Source organism: Rutilus rutilus, assembly GCF_951802725.1.
Source record: "Rutilus rutilus genome assembly, chromosome: 16".
NCBI classification, from domain to species: Eukaryota; Metazoa; Chordata; class Actinopteri; order Cypriniformes; family Leuciscidae; genus Rutilus; species Rutilus rutilus.
Genome location: NC_140224.1, coordinates 19,024,944 through 19,041,001, shown reverse-complemented (window position 1 = coordinate 19,041,001; position 16,058 = coordinate 19,024,944). Strand labels below are relative to the sequence as shown.

The 16,058-nt window shown below is 42.9% G+C and overlaps 1 protein-coding gene across 3 annotated transcripts in view; it reads left to right on the top strand.

Moving 5' to 3' along the window:
• Positions 1 to 5,179: 5,179 nt before the first annotated feature.
• Positions 5,180 to 16,058, top strand: part of hectd2 (HECT domain containing 2) — a 34,647-nt gene continuing 23,768 nt past the window's right edge. The window contains exons 1-8 of one of the 3 annotated variants that reach the window (XM_084435088.1): positions 5,180 to 5,644; positions 6,358 to 6,484; positions 7,292 to 7,430; positions 7,529 to 7,631; positions 8,575 to 8,664; positions 8,788 to 8,852; positions 8,964 to 9,009; positions 15,703 to 15,812. In XM_084435088.1, the coding sequence (XP_084291214.1) occupies positions 5,567 to 5,644; positions 6,358 to 6,484; positions 7,292 to 7,430; positions 7,529 to 7,631; positions 8,575 to 8,664; positions 8,788 to 8,852; positions 8,964 to 9,009; positions 15,703 to 15,812 (758 nt within the window). In that variant the 5' untranslated portion in view covers positions 5,180 to 5,566. Of the gene's footprint in view, positions 5,645 to 6,354; positions 6,485 to 7,291; positions 7,431 to 7,528; positions 7,632 to 8,366; positions 8,477 to 8,574; positions 8,665 to 8,787; positions 8,853 to 8,963; positions 9,010 to 15,702; positions 15,813 to 16,058 lie in introns of those variants that run through there. The other 2 variants (XM_084435087.1, XM_084435089.1) reach the window with 2 other exon arrangements.

The following is a 16,058-nucleotide window of genomic DNA, read 5'->3' as shown; positions in this document are numbered from 1 at the left end:
TGCTGCAAAAATGACTAACAAGTCAAAAAAATTATGCAGTACAGCTAAGAATATGTTAAAGACGGTATCTTATGAGTGAATAAGAGAAATATCAAACGCAGAACTATGTCCTGCCATGCTAAATCATCCAAGATGTCAATTGTGATTTTGTCAAAAAGTGATTTCTTGTTTTTCTCCCTCAGCCATAACATTGCAACCTTCAGGCAGGCAACTGATAGCTGTCAGGATGTGTCCTTGACAGAAGCCTCCTGCTGGGTTTGGCTCGCTCCACCAGGGTCCAGCATGACTCTGGAATGGCATCCAGCCAGCAGGATACAGATGAAAGTTCAGCGCGGTCATCCATGGTGTGAGATTCCTCATGTGATGCAGTCAATGAGTGAGGCTATCGGTCACTCTCGGGACCCTCATGACATGCTCATTGTGTCCGATTAATGATGTGTTCACAGGGACCATGCAAAACAGCTGTGATGCATCACGCATGGTGTCAGTATGTCAAGAACACACAGCTGAAGTCCTCTTGTTGTTTCCATCCACATATTTGTTCACTTAAACAATGGATCCTAAAGGAAAGGGTATGAGCGTCTCAGAACAGTGAGTTCTGGGGTTAATGAAACTGAGATGACCTCTATGTTCTTTTCCTCACAGTCACATTGATTACTGAAACATATATATGGGAGGTGGTGTAATAGAAGATGTGTTTGAAGATGGCATTTATGAAACTGATGCTGTCTGGGACAAGTAAATCATCACCTTCTAAACAGTTATGTAGCCTATGTTACGTCACAGCAGTGAGTCATACTGTCTACAAACTATAATAAGGTTATTATCAGAAATTAACAAAATATTCCATATAATAAGAACTAAGGTTTCATACTGCCTCAAAAGTTGAAAGAATCTCAGATGCTGAATGAACATTTCAAAATGTACTTTTGTCCTTTTTTGGTATTGATTTTTGTACAATTCTAATAACATATACAAGAGTTTGTGTAATTCAGAGACATTAATCAGAAAAATGGGACAACCTTTGCATTGTGCAGAAAGGGTACTTACTGCCACCAAAAGAAATGATTTATTTTGAAATATTAAAAGAACATCCCTTTTTCAAAATACTGTATTTTAAAGATATTTTTTATAAAATCTATAAGTTTTATAGATCATTATTGGAAAAGGTTTAATGCCCTAATTCAGGTGTGCCCAATCCTGCTCCTTCCGATGGACTGTCCTGCACAGTTTATCTCCAACCCTAATCAAACACACCTGCCTTTAATTTATTTTCAAGTGATCCTAAAGACCTTAATTGGTTGCTTCAGGTGTGTTTGATTAGGGTTGGAGATGAACTGTGCAGGACAGTCGATCGGCAGGAGCAGGATTGGGCACCCCTGCCCTAATTGAACTAAGGCCTGGTCCTGGCTTAGTCTAAACCCTGTCTATGAAACTGGGCCTTAGAGTTTACTGGTGTTAGACAATTAAAGTCACAGTAACAATGGTTTATGAGGTCATTTCCCAAGTCCTCATAATTAAAATGGCTTAAAAACACACAAAATAATGTTTCAGTAAAAACACTTTTTTTTTTTTTTTTTTTTTTTGTGATGGGTTGGTACAGGGAATAGGGTTAGTGTAGGGGGATATATAAAAAGGCTCTGGAGAGAGTCAGAAAGTCAGCACAGATCATTATAAGGACACAGCTTCCCTCACTGAAGAGCCAGATGTCTGTGTCGTGCAGCACGCATAATCCAGGACTGTTCTCACCCAGGAAACTGTTCCACAAGGCTCCATTTTGGCACCTACTCTGTTCTCGTTATACATGTTGCCACTTGGCTCTATTTTTAGGAAACACGGAGTGTCTTTTCATCTATATGCAGACGACACCCAAATCTATCTGCCTTTTAAACGCACTGACACAAAGGGTCTAGAAAACCTTTATTTGTGCTTAAATGAGATAAAGTCCTGGATGTCTACTAATTTTCTACTCTTAAATGCTAGTAAAACGGAAGCTATTGTATTTGGGCCTCCAGTAGAAAATGAGAAAACATTGCTTAATGCGGAAAATATTTATTTTGAGATCAAACCTACTGTTAAGAGTTTAGGAATTACCCTAGATTCCGCCCTTAAGCTTGATAAACATATTAACACAGTGGTTAAATCCTGTTTTTACCACCTAAAGTTGTTATCCAGGGCCAAGTCTTTTCTATCGTCGAATGAGCTTGAAAGAGTACTAAATGCCTTCGTGCTATCCCGCCTTGATTATTGCAATTCCTTATATGTGGGATTGCCGCAGTTTTCTATTACTAGACTGCAAATGGTCCAAAACGCTGCTGCCAGATTTTTAACCGGGCTCCGCAAACATGAACACATCACGCCTATTTTACAGTCACTAAACTGGCTGCCGGTGCGTTATAGGGTCGATTTTAAAATATTGCTGTTTGTTTTTAAAACCTTAAATGGTATCGCCCCTTCATATTTATCTGAACTTTTGACAGCAAACGTGTCTGTTAGGTGTTTACGTTCCTCCAGCAGTCGAAATCTGTCCCAGCCTCACTCTCGATTGAAGTCGCGAGGTGATCGTGCTTTTGCTGTTGCGGGTCCTAGGCTGTGGAATACCCTCCCAATTTCCCTGAGAACACTGACCTCCTTACTTGAGTTTAAACACAAACTAAAGTTATATTTTCTCGAACAGGCATTTCCTTGATTTTTTTTGACGAGGTTTTTATATTATATTATGTTTCTGTCTTTCTGTTTTTTGTGTATTTTATGTAAAGCACAGTGGTCAACGTTGGTTGTGTTTACTTGTGCTATATAAATAAATAAAGAAAGAAAGAAAGAAAGAAAGGAAACAGTCTGTTCACTGCTGTCTTCTGGGAGGCGCTACAGGTCCATTTTTGGCCTGCACCTCTAGACTTATGAACTGTTTTTATTCAAGTGCCATAAAATTACTAAACTCATAATATTCAATGAACTAAAGTATGGTAGAATTTCGTTGTACAGCTAAGTGCAATGACAATTAAGGCATTCAATTCAATTTAATACAGTTTGTACAGTATAAAACCATTACGCCTATGGAATGTCCTCATAATAATAGGTTCTCTAATATGTGTATGTGTGTGTCTGTGTGTGTGTGTGCATGCATACATCTCTGATGGCAAACAGCCTGGCCCTCAAAAACAGTGTCAAGGGCATGTTTCCAAATGTTTTTGAATTAACATCTGAGTTTCTTAAGAATACTAAAGGGCTGAATGTGCTTTTTGGTGTCCAAGTCAATTGTGTCCTAAGTGATTAACCACATTAAAATAGGTCACTGAAGGAAAGGCAATCACCCAACATGTCTATCCTCAGTCCATATGCTGGATGTATTAATGGAAAGCTTGTACAAACTGTCTTGTTAATTAAGACATTATGATCTGGTTTCAATGTCTGTTGCATCAATAAAGAAGAGCCTTTTCAAAAGTGGTAATCTTAAGACATAAACAAATCAAACAGTAAAGCATGGTGTTAGTCTGGCTTAATGTCATGCTGTCAGGATCAGTTGTACGACACAGTGTCCAGTTCTAAGAGCTGAGCCATATTTGTCAATACCAACTGCAGAATCCAAGTCGTGTACTCAAATACTCATGTTACTGTACATGAATGTTCGTCTGACTGGCGGGAGACAGTGAAGGCGAATGGCTGACATGGTCACAAGTGCTGGACATATATCACATTTAGAAATCTAGTGATGGTTTAGTGTAAATTGAAAGCCAGAGATTATTTCAAAAGGAATATGCTCTTGTGTGGTCTGAGTAAAAGAAGGATCTTGTTTGTACTTCAAAATACATAATTTTAACTGTTCCATTGAGGAAATAAATGTTTCCATGTTTAAATGCAATTCTGAGATGTTTTATTTTAGTTCTATTTAGTTTTATAGGCTATTTGTGTTCTCTGTGGTTCTCCAACGTTTTTTTTTTTGTTTTTTTTTGTCTTCAACTGAATCATTTTAATATCCTGTTGAGATTCATTGAAACAAATTAAATCCCTTAACCTGTCAGTGTTATGCGGCGTTAGAATTATACTAAGATCCATTTCATTGCAATTGATGTAAACATGTTTCACGTTTTACAAAGACAGATCTCTTCCTCCATCTACTGGCCGAGTGTGTCAGCAATGCAATGTTGTTATGAGCTTAGATGCAGAGCTAATTATTGGTGGTCAATACGACTAGCTGTTTTATCCATCATTACTTTGAATTATAGATTGTCAAATTAAATACAGCCTATATAAAGCATATGTAAAAACTACTTAGATTATAACTTTAATCTATATTATTTAGATTATAACTTTAATCTGTCTATGTAAAACACTCCTATTCACTGGTTAAAAAAGATTGAAAAACAAAGCAGTACTGAAGCAAAATATGTGGTTTGTTCATTCTGACACCTCTCGTCAAGGTCACAATAAGAGAAAGCTGATGCACAAGAACATTACAATGCTCAGATTACCCACTTGAGACTTAGCTCTTACCCTCAATTCACACATAGGCTACTCAGAAAATGTACCTCTGTCAATATGTTTCTCTCATACCATATTTTTGGTGGTGTGGTGAAATGTTCTAAATAATACACGACTTGCTGATACAGTAATAGCATAATTACAATAGGCTTCATTATTCGTTAGCCTATTTATTATATTATATTATATTAAATTATATATTACTATATTATATTATGGTAGAGAGAATAAACCTCACTGAAAGCATCTTTTGATAGAGGCTGTTTTAGAGAGTAGAGTTTCCCCACATGACAAGTTTCTAACCATATTAATCACGTTTCATCTTTAGGTCATATTTAGCACATTTGGCCACACCCCCCAAAATATGGTAGCCTATGAGAAAAAATCTTACAATGTAACATTCAGTAGCACAGTGATATGCATGGTCTCAGATATATTAACCAAAATATATATAAACATATCCACTATAGTGGACAGTAGGCTATGTGTTCACTTTTCTGTGGGCTATACATAATCCTTTAGTAGCCTACTTTTTATTCTTCGACCACCAAATTGTGATTGTGATGTTACATACAAATATAGATTTCGCTGGGTGTATGTTTACTTCTAGAAAAGATTTTAATTAGAGGTGTGCAATAAATCTGACTCAGCAGCACGTCCCCAGTGTTACGTCGAGACAGAGGCCGTATCCAAGTCCGTAACTACAAACCTCATCATCATCATCATCTTCAACAACATGGCGCCAGCGTACAGCTGGACTGCACACAGACGCCACGGCACTTCTTCAACAAGTTACTTAACTCACTAAACGCAGCGTCGCGAAGATTTTTGTTGCTTTTCTTATTACTTGTCTTATTATCCAGTTCATTTGTTCTCATTGACAAGCAAACATCAGCCCTTTTGGTCATCGTGGTCTCAAAAACTCACCTGCTTAGCAAAAAGAACAGACAGTAGCCTACTGGACTCACTACTGTATTTCTCAAAGTGAAAGGAAAGTGAGCACTGAGATTACGCAGACGGGAAAAGTACTTTTTTCCAGAAAAATAAGCCATGTAACTGCTCGAAAGGCTTTTCTTCAGAGGACATGCATCTAAACATGAGCGAAAATAACTGTCCACTTGAAGAAAGGGATAGAGACAGACTTCCTCCTATACTAAACCATGTAAGTATTTTTCTGCATTTCAAATAGGCTATTGCAGACTGGTTGTAATTTACAAATATACAATATAAAAAATATACGTTATCATGAATGCAGCATTTTTTTTAATCTTATCTTTATCTTATAATTTTTTCCTTTTTTAATGCATCACTGCTTTTGAATTGGACTAATTATTTAGACTGGATCCTACGTGAAATTAGCCTACAGCTGAGACAACACACTTTTTGCAATGTAAAAAGTCAGCAAAACTAAATATTGATGGAATATTTAGCTAAACATACTGCATGTGCAGTGTATTTTATCTTAGTGAGTCTGTATTTTCTTAGTGTTGAAAGCACACAGAATACATCAGACATGTTTCGTTTCTGCAAAACAACACTGATGCTTCTGGTTACGCAATGAGTGACACAATCTCAATTAACACGTTTTTGTTTACCTCCACTATTGTTTAAATCTGTTTTAATATGTATTTTGTATTTTTTTTATTCAAAATTCAAAAAATTCATTCTTTTTATTCAAATATTTGAATAAGAGGGAGGGGCATATTATTAGTACTATTTCTTTTTCTTTTTATGTTAATCTGTCAGTTTCGTGTAGTATACATATCATTTATTGTAGTATCTGTTTTTCTGTGCCAAATGTGCACATATACAGTACTGCAGCACCGTTTATTTTCTAGAAATATTGGAATATAACGTGGATTGTTTCATCAGCAGAGCTTGGATCGTGGACCGAAGCTCCCTTTCCCATCTTACGGAAGTTTCATCTCCACCCTGAATCACAAAAGAGAGTCAGGCAGCCATAGTTTTTCTTCTCCGTTCCTGCTACCTGCAGTTAAACAAGGTCAGACTCCTTCCAGTGATGCCACTTTTGATTAATTCTTGTTAGATATCTTAATTATCAAATACATCCACGGTCTGTGCTTTAGGTCTACATGCTGGTAACACAAGCAAAGGTTACTATGGCTTAAAAATGATATGCATGAGTGATTTAAAGGTAGTTCCCTTTTACAACATAGCAAAAAACTCATTGCATTTCAAAGCTGTCGATTCGGCTGCTCTGAATTAATAACCACTTCACTGTTATAAGCAGATGTTTTCCTTTCTTTGTCTTGGAGATCAAAGATGTTGTCTATGTGATGCAATCATCTTCAAGTCTCTGACAAGGCACAAGTGTGTTCACATCTAACATGTCTTTAGCACAGATGAGCTGGGAACTCACTATGAAGACACTACATGGGCTGGAGGCTTGACGCAGTGCTAAAGCTTGTTAAATATCTCACTTTACCTTGTAAATTCACTGGCCGAACCCATGAAAACATCAGTTGTTCCCTACTCTAGTCCACAAGTACAAATAGTTTTGTGAATTTTAACTCATCGATCAGCCTTATTCAGTGCATTTGTTGAGAATGAAAGGACTAGGGTGCCTTTAAATAGAATAACAATTTGTGCTGATGGTAATTGCATGTCACCAGGTAGTTATTGGGATGCTGAGAGTCATTGTTTTGATAGTTGTTTCTGATAAGATAATGACAAATAATTGTTAGCTGGAGAGTGATTGCAAAAATCCCCTTAGAGGGCATGATGAACGGCCCACCTTGCTGATATTGTGAGCTGCCGTGTAATTCATTGTGTGTGTGTTTGTTTTCAGTGAGAGAGCTTCCCCCAATATTTCCAGATGTGAGACATAAGCATCGTATCTCTATTGATGTTCTCCCTCCAGAGGTGAAAGCTCGTTTTGTTTCAGAACCCATTATTCCCATTCGAACCAAAACCGTCAAAGAGTTTCAGTACGTACTTCTCCTTCCCTCAGTAACCCGTAGATTCACAGATCAGTTATATACTGATACAATGAAGTATGTTTAACCATGTCTTTGTCTGGCTGTAGGGACGATGTTGAAAGGGCAACTATCTCAGGGGATTGGAAGCAAGTCCATGATTTCTACTTGACCACATTCGACTCCTTTTTGGAACTCAATGGTGCCTTTAAGGTGTGTTGAAGCTCCCAAGTGTGTTGTTCTGGTTTCAAGTGTTGTTGTTTTTTTGGTCACATACTAGGTGTCTTTAACTACAATGTAATTACATAAAAATAACAGTACAATGTAATTATTTTGTTTATGTTGCATTGCAAAACACATTTGCTGCTATACTGTGGGATACGGGTAAGGTTATGGACAGGTTTCATGGTATGGTTAGGTTTAAGGCTTGGCTAAGATAAGGAAAGGGTCACAGTAATTATAGATGTAATTACAGAAATTAATTACAGCTGGTAGTTGTAATTACATGGTATTTTTTAAACAAGTACAATTTAAAAACATATATTTATACAATAAGTGCACTGTGTCAAATTATTAATTTAAATGTTAGTACATAGTAGTTAAAGACCTTTTTAACTAGGTTGCTGTTGATTGTTTTCATATTGCTTGAAATATCTATTGAGCATAAGTTTAATTTGCCAAAGGGCCCAAATTAATCGCAGCGCACTGTAAATCACCTGTTAATTTAGTATGTGTAAAATGTAACAACAATCATTTAATATATAAAACTTTTTTTTAAAATATTTCACTCGTTGCACAATTACTAATAGCATATAATTGACCTATCTAAATGTGTTTTTATTTATACTTTTGAATAATGGTCATTTTATGAATGAACATCCTTTTAAGTATTGCCAATGTTTTTAATAAGAACTCTTGGAAATCTGTGGAAAACATAACCGTGAAAGTCAGGAAAGGAGGAAAACATTTTGATCTCCAAATGAATCAATGAGCTCATTGAGGGAGTAAAAAAGAACATCTGCATATGGTTTCATCAGAAAATGTTATTTTTATATGAGGTGAATGTTTTACCAACCATTTTATATGAGAAGTATATATAAAATTTAAGTGGATAAAAAGTGTGCTTAATGTTTTTATGTTGTAATGTTCTCCTTAGAAAGAAGCAAATGCTTCCTTCAACACTATTGAAGACTCAGGAATAAACATCAAATTTGTCAATATTGTTTATGATGCCTTGCTCCACACGGTACGTAAAGAAACTTTCCAAAACACAAACTGACTGAATTGCATAGTAAGCCAGTGCACAAGGCTCTTTCTGTTGTTTTAATTTTGATGTTAACTAAATTGGTTTAATCTGGCTAATTTTCAGCCCGCGGACACACAGAAATCAGTCCTGAAGGGAATTATTAATAGCTTATTAAGAGAATGGAAAGGGTGAGTAGTGCATTGTATTCTCTCACTGAAGCACTAAAAGAGGATATGAAGTCTTTGCAGAAAATTGCGATTAAAAAAGAATCACTGTCAGCTTTGTTTCTGTATTTTTAGGCCCCGCACAAAGGATGACCTTAGAGCGTATTTTGTTCTTGTGCAGGTAATGCCATTGTTTTTACACATTTGGGTTTTCTTTTTGTTTATAAAGAAATGCATGATATATATATTTTTCTTTGTTCATCTCTCAAGAAAGCAATGCTTTCTTTTACTATAACATCCTGGCTCGATGAGTTGATCTTCAGTTTTAGTGAAGGTACTTTGAAACTACTTTAAAGTTATCAGAATTTAAGTAAGAATAGAGTCAAGATACAGTACTGTTAAAAAAAAAAGTAGCTTCAAAACTAGCTACTAAAATAAAGTAGCTAACTACTTTGAGCTAACTACATTGAAGCTATTTATTTGGACTCAATTATAAATGTATAACAGTAAGATAATATTGTTTCTTGTTCTGATAAGAGCAGTATTTATTCTCAATAATATTTATTGTCATATTACACTGGCAGAAAACTAATTATATTTCAGCACCAGAATTTATATAAATTTGAAAACATTGATATCAGCATGTAACTAGTGTTGTCAAATGTACTGACTTGGTACCGAAGTCGGTACTTTTGACAACACTACATGTAATTAAATAATGTGCAACAAAAAAGATGTGGGGATCGCACTTTTAAGTGATTCATTTATTTAATCTGCGAAATGTAGTAGATTTATGCATTTATTTGGTTAATTACGTGAACCGAATAAACAAACTGATTTATCATAATGAATCATTCTCCTAACACTAACTAAAATACAAGAGAGAGAAAAGATAGTTGAGGAGAGTGTATCTGAATACTGCCTCAACTTGCTTAAAAAGCTTCTTGCACAATAAATTTTGATTTACAAATATAGTGTTGAGTTTTGATGTCATGCTACCGAAAATTTAGTTCCCTTTCGTGGTCACTACGAGTAACGTCAGTGATGACGAATGGGGGTTTCGCTTAGAAAACCTCTCACCTTCGAGTATACAAAACGAGCCAATGGCAAGAAAATGCCATGGGTCTGCGGAATTTGCATACCGTAAGTCCGCCCCACGTCGTGGGTATATAAGGAAGTACGCTGGCAACATGCAGATATGTTTTCGCTTCGGAGCCAAGAGTTCTCTTCACTCCTACAAGCCATTCTGAATCATCTTCCTCTACGAGACGAGCGGCTCTTCAGTGTGTTGGTGTGTATCTCTTCCTCGAGAGGGGATACTTTGGCTGGTGGCCAGGGTGATCAGAGGGTTACGGTGTGGCATAATACCGACGAGCATTCCTCGGGCCACGCCCTCCTCCACATCGCAAACTGTGGGGCTTCCGTGTGTGCCTGGTTCCTCTCGGGGACCCAGTGTTTTCATTCGGGGCTCCAGCAGATGGTGTCATGTCACTCACAGCATCACAAGGCGGGCTTGATTCCTCTGGAAATGAGGATTCGACTGCGTTGCCTCCCCCGAGAGTGTCAGCGTTAGTCGAGTCAGATCCAGAGCTGATGGCCATGCTTTCCCGGGCAGCTGAAGCATCAGTTGGAGTGGCGCCGCCCTCCCCCCGAGAGCTGTAGGCTTACGATTGGTTCCTGGGCGCGTTTTGCGCTACAGCACTCGCTCCCAGTGCCTTTCTCCCGGATGTGCATCAGGACGCCTCCGGCTCGTGAGAGTCCCCGTGACTTATCGCGGCCTGCGGGCGTCCTCCGCCTTCGCTGCACTCGATCGCGTGCCGATTATGGGCTGTATGTTCTCTGTCACTATCGTGGCACAGGCATGCAGTGCTGTGTGTCGCCTTCGAGGCAGTAATGACTCGGGAGTTCTGTCAGACCAGGCCGCCGTGGAACGCTGGTCCTTCCCTGGCCAACACTGACAGAACGCGGAAACTCGACCACGTCCCCACGCAGGGACGCTATGCCTCCCATGTCCGGGCTGGTCGATCCGCCACGCACACTACTGACCTCGCTCTACGGGCGACATCGGTACCTGCGTGATCCCTGGGCCAGGTGATGTCCACAGGTGTGGTCCAGGAATGGGCTCTGCCAGGTTGATGTGAGGGGGTCTGGGAATTCATTTTCTCAGCTCCCCCATGTCCCAGGCTCCTCGGTGGTGTGGTTGAGGACTGTACCCTACAGTCTTCGACCCCCCCAGAAGCAGACTGAGGCCTTCTGTTCCAATGGTCATCCGTCCGTGCAGTCTCCTTAGTCTGCTTCCCGCCGAGGCCACCTCCCTGCGGCTCCTTCCCTCGAGCCTTCACCGGCCCCAAGCAGGAGGAGGATGCAGGAGGGTGGCATTGCCCGTCTCCGCCCCTTAGCTGGCCAAACGACGGGCTAAGCAGCACTCTCGAGACGGGCAGCTTGGAGTTAGGGCTCAGTTCTTCTCAGGAGCTGGTAGCAGGGCCACTCCTTCCCCCCGGTGGAGGGCCTGGGGAGAATCTCTTGTTTCAAGAACTGATGCCTCTTCCTCCGAGCCCCAAGAGGCTGTGGCTGTGCCACTCTCGTCCCCCTCTGTCGCCAGACCCCTGCCAAAGCACGCCCCTGTGGAACGCTGGTCCTTCCTTGGCCTCCTCTGGCAGGCTAATAACCGTGCCCCGCATCGGGCCGCTATGCCACCCACGCCTGGGCCGGTCATTCCGCCTCGCTGCACCACCGAGGGTACGTCTGTGGTCTGCATGACCCCGCTGGTACAGTTCTTGGGAGCCTGGGTAGAGCTTCCCAGACTGTCCCGCTGGGTCGCGAGGACCATCAGGCTCGGCTATGCGATTCAGTTCGCGCGGTCTCCTCCCCGCTTCAGGGGAGTCCGCTTCACTATGGTCAGTGGCAATGCCCCTGTCATGAGAGCGGAGGTCGCCACCCTACTGGCGAAGGGTGCGATCGAGCCGAAATGTCTGGTGGGTTACGACCAATCCTGGATCTGCGTGTCTTGAACCACTCCTTTCACAGGATGCCGTTCAAGATGCTCACGGCCAAACGCATTTTCGAATGTGTGCGGCCACAGGATTGGTTTGCAATCGACCTGAAGGACGCCTACTTCCATGTCTCCATTTTACCTCGACACAGACTGTTTCTTCGGTTAGCTTTCGAGGGGCGGGCATACCAGTACGCGGTTCTCCCATTCGGGCTAGCCCTGTCTCCTCGCGTCTTCACGAAAGTCGTCGAGGCAGCCCTTGTTCCCCTCCGGGAACACGGGGTTCGCATCCTGAATTATCTCGATGACTGGCTGATCTTAGCTCACTCTCGAGACCAGGTTTGCGGACACAGGGACCTAGTGCTCCAGCACCTAGCTCGCCTGGGCCTTCGGGTCAACTGGGAGAAGAGCAAACTCTGCCCCGTGCAGAGGATCTCTTTTCTCGGTATGGAAATCGACTCGGTCGCCATGTGCGCGCAGCTTACGAGCGAGCGCGCGCAGTCACTGCTGACTTGCCTTCGTCAGTTCGAGGGCAAGAGTGCGGTTCCACTGAAACTATTTCAGAGGCTCCTGGGGCATATGGCATCCGCAGCCACAGTAACGGCGCTCGGATTGCTTCATATGAGACCGCTTCAGCTTTGGCTTCGCGATCAAGTCCCAAGTGGGCATGGCAACATGGCACGCTCCGAGTCCCAGTGACTCCGACCTGCCATCAGACCTTCACCCCGTGGACGAACCTCAGTTTTCTACGGGCCGGAGTGCCCTTAGAACAAGTTTCCCGGCATGTTGTTGTATCAACAGAGGACGGGAGCAGGAGCAGGTCATTTTGGTTGCCCCGTATTGGCACAACCGGACCTTGTTCCCTGAACTAGTACTCCTCGCGACAGCACCTCCCTGGCCAATTCCCCTGAGGAAGGACCTGCTTTCTCAGGGACGGGGCACCCTATGGCACCCTCGTCTCGATCTTTGGAACCTCCATGTGTGGCTCCTGGACGGGACGAGGCAGGTTTGAGTACCCTACCACCAGCGGTGGTGGCTACCATCACTTCTGCTAGAGCATCGTCCACGAGACATGCCTATGCGTTGAAGTGGAACCTCTTCGTCAACTTGTGTTCTTCCCGTCGTGAAGACCCCACGAAATGCCCGATCAGTGTCGTGCTTTCCTTCCTGCAGCAAGGGTTGGCGCAAAGGCTGTCTCCCTCCACCCTGAAAGTGTATGTTGCTGCCATTGCCGCACATCACAATGCAGTTGAAGGTAAGTTTCTGGGAAAGCACGACCTGATCATCAGGTTCCTGAGAGGAGCGAGGAGACTGAATCCTCCTCGCCATCCTCTCGTTCCCTCTTGGGACCTCTCAGTGGTACTAACTGTCCTGCAGAGTGCTCCCTTTGAGCCTCTGCAATCAGTGGAGCTTAAGTTCCTGTCAATTAAGACAGCGCTCCTGGTTGCATTGGCCTCCATCAAGAGGGTAGGGGACCTGCAGGCATTTTCAGTTGACGAAGCGTGCCTGGAATTCGGGCTGGCTAACTCACGTGATCCTGAGACCCCGGCCTGGATATGTGCCCAAGGTTCCCACCACTCCCTTTCGAGATCAGGTGGTGAACCTGCAAGCGCTGCCCTTGGAGGAGGCAGACCCAGCCTTGGCACTGCTCTGTCCAGTACGCACCCTCCGCGCTTAAGTAGACAGAACGCAGTGTTTCAAGACCTCAGACCAGCTCTTTGTCTGTTATGGTGGGAAGCTGAAGGGAAAGGCTCTCTCCAAGCAAAGGTTGTCTCACTGGATAGTGGACGCCATTGCTTTGGCATACCAGCAGCAAGGTCGACTGTGCCCCCTTGGTGTGACGGCCCACTCCACTCGGAGTGTGGCCTCCTCTTGGGCTGTAGTGCATGGCGCCTCGCTAACAGACATCTGCAGAGCTGCAGCCTGGCCGACACCCAACACATTTGCGAGATTCTACAATCTCCGAGTGGAGCCAGTTTCTTCTCATGTACTCGCTTCAACGAGCCGGTACTAGATTCTGCTCAGGTGTCTTCGCTTGCTCGCCATTGTTCTCTACGGATGGGATACGTGCGATTATTCTCCTCAGGTGAGCCTCCCCGCAGGCCCTGAGTTCCTCCAGCGCTGTTGACGCCAACGCCAGAGTTATGCCACCGGCAGCTTTCGCGCTTGGCTAGGTGCCTCCATGTGCATGGTTCCCCCTTTGGACGACCCCCACATGTGTATTTCCACTGTAAGCCTCTCTGAGCATGTGTCTTTCCCTCGGCAAGCCACCTTGCCACCCCTGGGGTTGAAATATTCCACCTGCGGCTGGACACCCCAGTGATTCTCCATATGCAGCCTCTCCGGGTCATATGTGTATTCCAAGTCCCCCCCCCCCCCCCCCCCCCCCCCTTCGGGCTGGGCATGATTGCATATTTCCGCTGAGATATGCTTCCCAGTGTACCTTGGTATTCCTGTGTTAAGTAGGACTCCTTCATCCGTGCTAGTCTCACGACAGGAAGCTCAGACTTGCGCAGGGCACTGGAAGACAGCCGAGGTGGCGTGATTAGACTGGGAACCCCATTCGTCGTCACTGACGTAACTCGTAGTGACCACGAAAGGGAACGCCTCGGTTACGTTTGTAACCCACGTTCCCTGAGTAGGGAACGGAGACGTTACGTCTCCCTGCCACTTCCGCTGTCCCGCTGGAACGCCGGAGTTCAGTCTTGGCTCCTCAGCGAAGAAACATATCTGCATGTTGCCAGCGTACTTCCTTATATACTCACGACGTGGGGCGGACTTACGCTATGCAAATTCCGCAGACCCATGGCATTTTCTTGCCATTGGCTCGTTTTGTATACTCGAAGGTGAGAGGCTTTCTAAGCGAAACCCCCATTCGTCGTCACTGACGTAACGTATCCGTTCCCTACTCAGGGAACGAGGGTTACATACGTAACCGAGACGTTATGTTAGTGTCTTTTAGTTACTTTTTAGTCTTTTAGATACCCATACACTGCTGGTCTCTTCACTCCTCTTATTAGTGACCAAACCTATGGCATTAATTCAAAATTGCCTTCATTACACAGAACCCACAGACATGTGATACTTTTCTGTAATACCTGTAATTTCCATTTGTGAACCAAAGCAGTTATCTGTGTGCAATCCTATAGATGTGCACTTATACAGCAAAATTGCTCTAATCTGTCTTTGAGTTGCCCTTTGTGTTGTCAGCCATGTTAAACACCCCAGGCTGAGTAAGAGGCGAACTGGAGTTGCAGGAAACTCTTGATCTCCTCTCTCACCACATGGCCCATTGACTCTAGACATAGCTCTGCTCTAGTGCAGACAGATCGTGAGCTAAGTGTTTACTTCACACATGACCAGCGCAGGCTGGCCTGGGACTGTCCAAATAAGGACACAGCAACTGGATTTGAGCCTGGGAAACCGTGGGCAGAAAGAGAGACGATGGCTTGGTTAGCAAGGATTCGGTTTGTTCTGGGGTTCAGCTTTTTTCTCTCCATTTGATGGGGATCAGTTGTGGTGGGAGTTTAGACGTTTTCATAAACAGAAGCATGTACAGATGTCGTCCTTCGCATATAGCGTTATTCATCTCCAGACTGTTGATGGGCTCCCTGACCTACATGTACATTTCCATGGAGGACACGGTGAAATTGAAAAGCCGAGGCAATTATTGGGCTGATCTGTCTGCCACCAATGTCAGGCAGCCTCTGTATATTGCGTTCACTGTGCCGAAGGAAGGGATGAGATCATGCTGGAGAGGAAAAGAGCTGGTTTCCGCTGCAATGCCACTTCTTATTAAAAGCCAGACTTCTTTCTCTGCTCCTAAACGAAAAGTTATATTTCCTTTTTTGAAGTTTGCTGAAATGCTACTCTGTGTCGCAGAACCCTCAGTACACCAGCCCTGCCACATATGTCATCTATGCACACTTACTGAGGCAAATAGCAGCCCTGGCTGAAGCGGACCACCATTTCCTGATGCACTGGTTTAAAAAGTGAGTCCGACGCAGCCAGTCTGTACAAGAGAGCAATTAACAATGGAAAAGTCTAGATCTTTTTGTTTTAAATAATTTATTTCTTTTAAATACAATTTGTGCAGTTTGTAAAATTTATGTGTGAAACGTCATTACAATACACTGCCATTCAAAAGTTTGTGGTCAGTATGATTTTTTAAAATAAATTAATGCTTGACTTCATTTCTTTTAAATAAATGAGCTATTTGCCTTTTTTATCTTAAGTAG